Source organism: Bison bison, unplaced genomic scaffold (genome assembly GCF_000754665.1).
Source record: "Bison bison bison isolate TAMUID 2011002044 unplaced genomic scaffold, Bison_UMD1.0 scf7180017864341, whole genome shotgun sequence".
Lineage (NCBI taxonomy): Eukaryota > Metazoa > Chordata > Mammalia > Artiodactyla > Bovidae > Bison > Bison bison.
In genome coordinates, this window is record NW_011494913.1 from 5487014 (window position 1) to 5497150 (window position 10137).

General features: G+C 48.7%; 1 protein-coding gene across 3 annotated transcripts in view; it reads left to right on the top strand.

Moving 5' to 3' along the window:
• The window catches only part of WDFY4 (WDFY family member 4), a 252064-nt gene that overhangs the window by 117041 nt on the left and 124886 nt on the right, over nt 1-10137 (top strand). For all 3 annotated transcript variants that reach the window (XM_010854420.1, XM_010854422.1, XM_010854421.1), the window contains exons 32-36: nt 1174-1338; nt 3937-4140; nt 4864-4978; nt 6216-6373; nt 9251-9489. In XM_010854420.1, the coding sequence (XP_010852722.1) occupies nt 1174-1338; nt 3937-4140; nt 4864-4978; nt 6216-6373; nt 9251-9489 (881 nt within the window). The remainder of the gene's footprint in view (nt 1-1173; nt 1339-3936; nt 4141-4863; nt 4979-6215; nt 6374-9250; nt 9490-10137) is intronic.

A 10137-nucleotide genomic window follows, 5' to 3' on the forward strand; every position in this document is an offset into this window, starting at 1 on the left:
AGAGAAGATCAGAAATAGAATTGTAGTGAATATCTCTCTCGGTTTATTTATCTTGCTTATAACTTTACTTTGCTTGCTGTTATTCCCTTGCACAGGGATAACCATAGATATGTTTGCTTCCTTGAGCTTGGTGTCAATGGAACCCTACAGTATGTACCCTTCTGCATCTCGAATCTGCTTGCAATGCAGGAGATCTGGGGTCGATCCCTGGGTTGGGAAGATCCCCCGGAGAAAGGAATGGCTACCCACTGCAGTATTCTGGCCTGGAGACTTCCATGGACTGTATAGTCCATTGGGTCGCAAAGAGTCGGACACCACTGAGTTCACTCAATACAGGAGGAATTCGCTTGTGTTGTATATGTTTGTAGTTCCTTTTTTTTTTTAATTGTTCAGTAGTATTTTATTGTGATAATGGATCAGCATTTATTCTTTCTGGGTTGTTTCCATGTGGAAATATTATGAATAAAGCTGCTATGTACATATCTTTTGATGGACATACACACTTCTTTCTGTTAGAAATATACCCGGATGAAATTGTGGTTAGGCTGTGCACATGACTTGTTTTAGTAGATATTGCCAAATAGTCTCCAAAATGAAGAGTCAATTTACACTCACTAGCTCTTATTCTGGGAAGGTTCTAGTTGCTCCAGGTCTTGTCAATATTTAGCATTGTTCGTCTTCCAGATGTTAGCCATTCTGCTGTGTGCAACTATCCTTGGGAGCAGACAGCATTTTCTTCCTTGTGCAAATATAGACACTGTGGAGGTTAACTCACTCAGGCAGGATCACAGAGCGAGAGCACGGTGGAAACATGTGTGTCCAGCATTAATATTTCATTCTGGGGCACCTACCCCCGGGATCCAGCCTGGCGCTTCGCCTAAGCACCTTCGGGGGACGCCTGAGCAAATTCTATGTCTGACCTTATCTCCCAGCTTCTTCTATATTCACCCTGTACTAGTCACTATGAAAATAAGCTTGAAGCACTAAAATGTCTCATTTAATTCTCACTACAATCTTAAGAAAGGGGTCATATTATTACTAGGAGTCTTGCAACAAGGCGTCTTGTTGAGAGGCTCAGAAAGGAGGTCTTCTCTCCAGATCTCAAGTGCTCTGGCTCCTATGCAGCCCCGAGTCATGCCCCCACATGCTGCCTCTCATGAAGCGTGTCCACAGCCCTCGACAGGTTCTGGAGACAGCGCCTGGGAACGGACGTTCCCGGCCAGTGTGCTGCAGTTCCTTGGCCTCGTGCACAGCGCCTACCCCCAGGATCCAGCCTGGCGGGCCCCGGAGTTCCTCCAGACCTTGGCTGCGGTCACCTTCCCCCTGGGAACCCAGAAGGTAAGACACACCTCTGCCTTGCCCCGGTGAGAGCAGGGGTGAGCATCATCGCCCTTCAAGGACAAAATGCCTTCACACCCCTCCCCGGATGAAAATGCATTTTGAGTCAACCTAGCCAAAACCCTAAGTAAACAACTCCGGTAGTTTTCCTTCTCTTTATGAGGTCCAGCTTCAGCTCATTTTTGGCTCTGAGATTCAATAAGTTTTTGAGTTGTCAGGAAATCTCAGTAGTGAGAAATTTGATGGTAGATTAAATCCAGATCTACATAGAATACCCACACATGAAGCATGAGGAAATCACAGATTCCACTCCAGGAAGGCCAGGGGTGGGACTGCCATAGGCCCCGTCTTCTTTCCAGGGCCCTGGTTCTGTTGGCAGGCCATGGTGCCTTTCAATCAGAGGGCTTGCTGAGCCCCAGCTGGTAGGGCAGAGGGACCACCTGGGTCTTGAGGACAAGGGGTCAGTGTCGGGTGGAGAAGACTATGGGAAGAGATATGAGTGAGTCTGAGAGCAAGAGCCAGTCCCAGCCGGTCAAGGGGACTCGTGAGCGCGGAGCATCTGGGAGCTAAGAACGGCAAGTGAGGACCAGCGTGAAGCGAGGTGCTGGAGAAGGAAGGGCAGAGATCTGCTCATTACCTGCCTTGGTGGAATAGGAGCTGAGACCCAGCCAAGGAGAGTGAATTATCGATTCCTGTCTGCAAATCAGTAACTGTAACCAAAGGAATACGTTAGGCATATTGGTAAGTAGAGGATCCAGAAGTCATACCAAGCACAATGAGGGCAAGTAATGTTTGCTCCATAATTATCTGCTCATCGGCCAAGAGGATGAATATGTTCTTTTAGCTAAGCTTTTCTAGAAGTGTATTCATGGTGCCAGCCTCCATCTCCTGAGCCTGGTGCTTCACATCCCCTAACAAGCCCCGATGTAGGAGATGTTAAAGGTGGAGGCGAGGTTCAGGGAGGTGAAGCTCCATAGACCAGCTCCCTCCCGGGTTAGTGGGGCCATGAGACCCGTCTCACGAAAGTGTCGAAAGGGTCGAGAAGATGAAACATGCTGCAGCTTATGTGATTCATAGGTGACTAAACCAAGATTTACACCTCAGTCTCTCACCCCGAAACCTATTCGTTTCCATCAGTCAGTTTAAAATAACAATAAATGACCTAACAAATTTTAAGTGTTTAGTTTTAATAAAAAGACTAACTATAAAGACCAGAAGATTTGCAAAAAGATAAAATGTTTTGATGGGTTACTATCAACTAAAGCAACATACTGGAAAAGTAAGTAAAAAAAAGATGTAAGAAAGATCAAAGGCAGCACTGGAGCGGGTGGGGTGGGGCCTCTGCCCAGAAGCTGGGCGACCCCGGCCAGGCAGGGAGGAAGCATGGTTCTACAGACTGCCCCTCACCATTCCGCTCACCTGGAGGAGGACAGGGCCTTAAGTTGGGGGGCTGCCATTCTATGCCCACAGGCCAGGCTCACCATCTGCTGAGTCGGAGTTCCAGCCAGCTCCCTGCCAGTAGCCACAGACCGCAGCCTGACCCAGGGCTCTTCCTCCCCATATTCAGTGGTTCCCACCTGAGGGAGAGCTGGCCCAAGGTCACCTCCCAGTCTACCGTGGATGAGACAGGCCCTGATGCCAGAACTCATATCCCAGCACCTCCTGGCCTCCTTTTAGCTCCAAGTCAGCTCCAAAATACCTTTGTTGCACAGAACATGTGACAGAGCTGTTTTCGTGCAGAAGGCAAGTGGCCAAAAGGATTTCTATTTGCTACAATTTTATATGGCATCTTTCCAGCCAAGGCCGCATGGAGCTAATTAATACAGTCACCACCTCCCTAGGTGCCATTAAATTCATTTTACAGCTTAATTAAGAATGGCTGCATTAATTTTATGAATGAGCCAAGGGAGGTGCCAGCAGATGAACTTGCATGAAAAGTTCATGGGCCAAGAGTCAGGAGTCCCTGGCCGCATGTCCTTGGGTGTGTCACCTGGCCTCCCAGCATCTCCATGTCTTCCCAGACGTATCTGGGCTAATGACTCCCATCACATTTATCTCCCAATATTTTTGTAATGTAAAACTGAGAAAGTGAAGACCAAGGCACTTCAGGGTCTTGGATGTCAGACTGGCTCTAGTCCCACTTCTCTTTCCACCTGAGGGTCAACAACATCAGAGCCTGGCAGGCAGTAAGGTGAGGACCCCACAGAAAGGTGGGGACCAGCTCTCTTGACCATATGCCAGGGCCAGGCATGCTGCACACAGGATTTCTCATCTCATCCTCCCCCATCTCTGCGTGTTCCTTTCCATCATTACCACTAGACTGATGGGGAGCTGTGGCACGGAGGAGGGCAATGCCTTGCCCGGCACACATCCTGGGCTTACTCGCTGAGTGCTGCTGGTCTCTCTAGCTCTGTGCCCAGCTTCTGCCCACCACAGGTTTAGAAGTCACAGCAGGCCACCTCTGAGCCCGCCTACCTCCTCGCAGCCTGTTTCCTTACGTGTTAATGGTTTGGTGAGAATCCCACTGTGCATGTGTCAGATATGAGAGTGCTTTGGGGCAGGGCAGGCAACTCACGCTGGTGTTCTCCTGTCTTTGAGGGGGCCGTGACTGAGTCTGCCCAGAGCACCAGCAGCCCCGAGGCCGAGGCTGAAGGTGACGACGCTGCGGAGGGTCTACAGGCTCCTGCCGAGTCACATCCCACCCGGAAACAGCTGAAGGAATTCATGCAGCTACTCCTGAGGGAGTTCTTGCTTGGGGCTCCAAACCCCAAGCAGTGGGTGCCCCTGGAGGTGCTCCTGGAGGTGGGTTAGAAAGGGCATCATTCGGGCCTGTGTTGTGGGAACAGACCGGGGAGGGTGTGGGCACCAAGAGGGTGGGGTATGCCCAAAGAGCCCCGAGGGCCAGTCTCTTGAGAGAGCTCACCCAAGCATGTCCATGCCAGCTGGTTGGTGGTCAGGAACATCTCCTGGGACTGCAATGACTGGTGGGAGGGAGTCTTTGGGGAACCACAGTGCCCAGCAGAGGGAGCTCACCAAGCAGCAGTGAAGAGATAAAGGACGGCAGGTCTTAGCCAGGTCTCTAGAAACAGTCTGAGGTGGAGATTTTCTGGAAGTGATATATTGGGGGCAGTGCTCTCAGGAAAGCAGAGAAGGGATGTAGAGGAGGATGCGGGAGAAACTAGGAAGGACCTGGCTTCAGAAGTAGCTTGGTTCCCAGGGGAGCTGAGGTGTGCTGTATCTGCATCCCAGAGTTGGCCCCACCTTGAGGTACATGCGAGGTGGTCATTTACTGTTGCCCCACCACCACCACTTGTCCTGGGAATGGGCATTGCCTCCTGGGTAAAGCAACTTGATCAGCAGAGGGCAATGCCCCAGAGAAGGGGCACTTGTGAGCTGTTGGCTGTGCACAGTTCCAGCAGCTGCAGCGTTAGCATATGGACCAGGAGAGGGACCGAGTGGACATGGTGGGCACTGAGTGGACATGATGGCCATGTGGCTGGTGTCTAGTTCAGGGTTTGCTTCCAGGCTTCTCCAGACAATGCCACCACTCAACAGAAGCGGGACTTTCAGTCTGAGATCTTGCTTTCCACCATGGAAATATTTCACGTGATGAGTGGAGGTCATGCATCGATGCTGAGAGGTGAGTGCGGGTGGATGACTTATTCCTCCTGGTTTATGACACAGGGTTGCTGACAGCTGAGTAGGAAGCCACCTCCTGCCAACTGCTGACCCCAGAACCCTAGAGGAAGACTAGGCCGCGGGACTGTGGATGCTTTAGGAACCACGGCAAACTGCCCTCCACCTGTCTGCAATAAGAGCTCAGTGACTGTGCCCGGAGACCCCTGGAATGGCCGTCTTACTACTTTCCATGTCACCCCTGCCATTCCTGATTCAATCAGAGACAAAGTCCTGTCCTCTGAGCCAACATCAGTTATCCTCTAGCTTCAGTATAAAATTTTCTTCTTATGAGAGGAGTCAAAATGTCCACCTGAATTGAAGATTCTTTTGCTCCCCTATGCCTGGGCACAGTAAACAATTCTTAAATGAATGAACCTGGATGAAGATGCTGCCATTGCCCAAAGAAGTTCAAATTGAAACTTCATTCAGAACATTTGGGTCTGGGGCAGCTATAACCTCCCAACAAGATTGTATGAAAGTCCTTTCTGTGGTTCCTGAGCCGTGGAACCCTTAGTGACATGACCGGTGTCCTGGATTCCTCTTGCCCCACAGTGAGGAGACCCTGACTTTTGGTTTTCTGAGCCATCTGAGTATGGTCGGGTAGTGGAGTGATGAAAAGTGAAAGCTTGGTAGCCCAGTTCTGAGCGTGGCTCTATGACTGGATGGTGGCATTACTCCAGGCAGAGGCAGGACCATGTGAGTGAGGAGAACGGTCATGGGTAACTTAGAGGGTTGTTAATGAGAATTAACTGAGATGCTTGCATCCATATCTGAGCACAGTGTGTGCTGTGTTGGTGAGCACAGATGGGCGATCTGATCTTACAGCTTCATCCTCTTCCCCACATGACAACAGGGACTTGGGTCACCATGACAGCCTTCCCATTGCCTATGCCTTAAATTCTCATCCACTCTTCTTCCAAATGGTCACTGGAGGACGTGCTGCTCCTCACTTGCCTCCTCCCTCTTGGTTCATATCACTGATTGTTCAATATCACTTTGAATAAACATGCATTCATTGGGTACCTACAGTATATAAGATCCCGTTTTTGAAGCAACGGTTATACAGATTACAATGAGATGGACAGAGGTGAGTAAGACGTGGCTGGTTCCTGAGAGGAGCTTGGAGACTGTTGTGCAAAGAAGGCAATTCAGACGGCTGATTTCTCAGCCTTGGTCTGTTGCCCTCTCCTACCCTCCAGGCAGTAGAGAGCCTCAGCCGGATGCAGAAGCTGCTGCTGCTCCTTCCCTTGCCAACATCTCCCACTTCATCCAGAAGCTGGTGGAGAAGCTGTACAGTGGAATGTTCTCGGCAGACCCCAGACACATCCTTCTCTTCATCACGGAGCACATCATGGTGGTAAGAACCTCACACTGGCCGTGGTGGTAAGCTGCCTGCTGAGGAGGTGTCTGCTGGTTGCTGTCCACTTGGTCCAGACTCACCTGCTGTCCTTCCTGGGAGCAGAATCTGAGCTGGGCAGGAGGAGGGGGAGCACTTTACCGCCCCGGCAACGCTTGGTGGCTGCTGAGCACCCTGCAGTGTTCTCACCTTGGACCACCTGAGACACATCTCCGTGGTCGGGGCCACAGCCTGCTGCACGGGCGCCTCAGCTCTGTCCTCGCCTAGACGCTGCACACCCGCTTTGGGTTTTATTGTGAATGTTAGTTTAGTCTTTGTTGCTGTTCAGTTGGTAAGTCGTGTCTGACTCTTTGTGACCCCGTGGACTGTAGCATACCAGGCTCCTCTGTCCCCCACTATCTCCCAGAGTTTGCTCAAATTCACGTCCATTGAGACAATGATGCTATCTAACCATCTCAGCCTGCCTCCCCTTTCTCCTTTAGCCTTCAGTCTTTCCCAGCATCAGGGTCTTTTCCAGTTAGTTAGCTCTTCACATCAGGTGGCCAACAAACTAATTATTGTTATTCCTCATCAACAAACGGTCAAAAGGTCTTTACGGCCTAAAGTTCTATCTCATTTTCTCCTATAAAATCCAGTTCCGTTTGTCATATTTGGGCCTTCCTGAAATTGAAGCCAGAGTCTGTTTTTATCTGGTCCGATTTCTCTTGCATGTGTCCTCTCTCGCTCTCTCTCGATCTACATGCACATCCACGCGTGTCAATGCATGCCTGCAGATACGTGCTTACATGTAAGTCTGTGTGTGCGTGTGTGCACACATTCTTTATTGTATGTGTGTACACATGCACACACACAGATTCGCAAAATCTCAGAATGCCAGAGCTGAACTCTGTTTTGGCCCTTGCTGCTTCCCATTTCATTCTGGAAACCTTTCCTGACAAGCGGCTGTTCACTTTTTTGTGAGGAGCCCTCTGTGGTGTGAGGGAGTTCAAGGCAGCAGGACACCCGTGATGTTTGGAAAGCACTTTCTCTTACAAGCTGAAATCTGCCTCCAGAAGCTCGTGCCCGCAGCTCCCGGTGTGTTCTCTGCAGCGGGATCCAGGAGCCCCTCTCCTTCCTCTTCATGCCTTGTAGAGACAGGGGCATGGTGCCCCCAGCACCTTCGGTCTGTGGAGGCACCTGCATACTCCAGGACAGGGCCTTGGCACACTTCCTAGAGTGGTATTCAGTCTGGCTGATGCTCAGTTCTAGGCCACCTGAAAAGAAGGTATTCAGAGCCTTCTTCAAAAATAACTCCAAGAAGGGAGAAATATCCCTTGTCAGCTCCAAGGGGATTAAAATCAGATTCTTGGGAGGTTGTGTCGAGAATGAGAGTAGCCACCAAGTTCCTATCTTAGCGAGTTTGGGTTCCTATTACGGAAAGCTATGGACTGGGGAACTTAGCAGCAAACATTTATTTCTGAGTTCTAGAGGTTGGGATGTCCAAGGTCAAAGTGCCAGCTGGTCTGCCAGGGCTCTTTTTCTGGTTTTAGAGATGGTCATGTTCTCACTGTACCCTCAATATAATAGAGAGAGAGAGAGAGTGTGCAAGCTGACCTGTCTCTTCCTATAAGGGCATTAATCCCATCCTGAGGGCTCCATCCTCACGACCTAGTCACCTCCAAGAGATCCCATCTCTAAATATATTGCATCCCATCTCTGAATACATCACATTACAATACTAGGATGTCAACATATGAATTTGGAGGTGGTACTAACAATCAATCCATAGCAGCTCCCTAGTGGTCAAAGCAAATACTCAGAGCTAATACCAAAGCATTGGTGCCTCCTGGGGCTGTTCAGCAGGTGCCAGGCCCCAGGACTCTCACTGCCCACATCCACCACCCTTCTCTCCTGCTCACCACCTGTGACTCTCACAACTCTGAACTTCAGTTTGAAAGATGTGACCCATCTTTGAAAGGAGGAGAGGATGATGATAAAAACATGAGCCCCAAATCCAGCATTTTAAAATAACATTTAATTAGTATAAAACTTGCGTTACCTATGAAATTTGAAGAGAGTGATCTAAAAGTAACAAAGGACCTTCCTAATCTACTGGAAAATTTCGCACATAGCATTTGTTCTATGGATTCTTTTCAACGAAGTCAAACAGATGGATGGCTTCAATGTTCAGACCACAATCAGGACCTTCTGTCTTAACCCTCTAAAATCTCTCACATACTGAAGTCCACGGGTATTTGAGTGCACATCTCCGTTAGAAAATACAGTGGTTAAGAGGATGACTCAAGTGTCTGGTGTAGGTTTTACTCTTGCTGACCACCTATCTCTCCCATCTCTCAAACTCTCGGCCTTTTTATCCCTAAAGTATGATCATCTTAGTGTCTACTTCATGGTGTTGTTATGATGTTTAAATGAAGCAATATATATAGACATATGCAAATAAATGCAAAAATACTTGGCATGGTAACTGGAATAGCATAACAATCTATGCCTGACAACAAGTATTAATAGTTAATAACATGTTTTTAAATCTAGGTGCTATCAGTAGCTCGTGCTTGTATACAGAGTGTCAACTTTGTTACATTGGTAACACGGAAAGCTCTGGTTCCCCCATGTCTGCTGTACATAATTTGACTGTGGTAAACTTTTGATTTTGATACCTATTTTTGGTAGACTTAAATGTTTGAATTCCCTTTATTGGTCACCCCCTTAATAGAAGATCCAAGGTAGAGGAAGTAGTCCTTTTTTGATTTTAGAAATGTCACGTTTTGAAATACAGAAAGGAATCTGAGACTGTATCATTTTCATGATTAACTGGGTTGGTGTCTAAACCTCAGAGTGTTCCCAAGCACATGTGTGTGTGTTTCTTTTATGACACAGGTCATCGAGAATGCCTCTGCTCAGAAGGACACTGCCATCAGTGCACTGTACAGCAGTCTAAACAAAGTCATCCTTTACAGCCTCTCCAAGCCCCACCAGTCCCTCTCCGAATGCCTCAGCCTCCTCAGCACCCTGGGCTTCCTTCAGGAGCACTGGGACATTCTGTTTGCCACCTATAATTCCAACGCCAGCTTCCTCATGTGTCTCATGCATTGTCTGCTGCTGCTCAGCGCAAGAAGGTTAGAGCCGCTCGCCTCAAATCCCTCTATATGGTGAAGAGACCTCCAAAACCCAAAGGGACTTTATCCTAGAAATCTCAATAATGGGCATTCTCACACACTGGTATTTTTTCATATCCTTGTTTCTCATGTTTGGTTCAATCCACAAACACATACTGTCTATCTGCTTGGTTGGGTGAGAGGTCCTAGAACAGTGTAATAATACAGCAAGGTAACGTGGGCCCAGAGAAAGGCGTACTTGGACATGAATACCCCCAGGAATTCCGGAGCACATGGCCCTAGGGAACCTAAGATGTGAACCGCTGCACCCTATTTAGAACCAGCTATATGACGTGTCGGCAGGAGAATATAAATACAGGGTTCTTGTTCAAAAATTACTAAGAATTTCAAGATTGCGACAGCAGAGCCCAAGCATGGGACCCTTCCGAGTGAGGACCGTACACAATTGTACGAGTCACAGGCCCATGAAGCTGGCCCTGGCCCCATTCCACAAGGAATGAGATTAGTGCCAAGTAAAGGCAGATTTCAATGTTTCAGGAGTCTGCAAAAAGAAATGACCAGTTCTCCTCATGGGGAAACCAAGAGAGGGTGGAGGGGGCCTGTTGGGAGCATAGATGGGATTTAATAAAATAGAAATAAAAAGACACC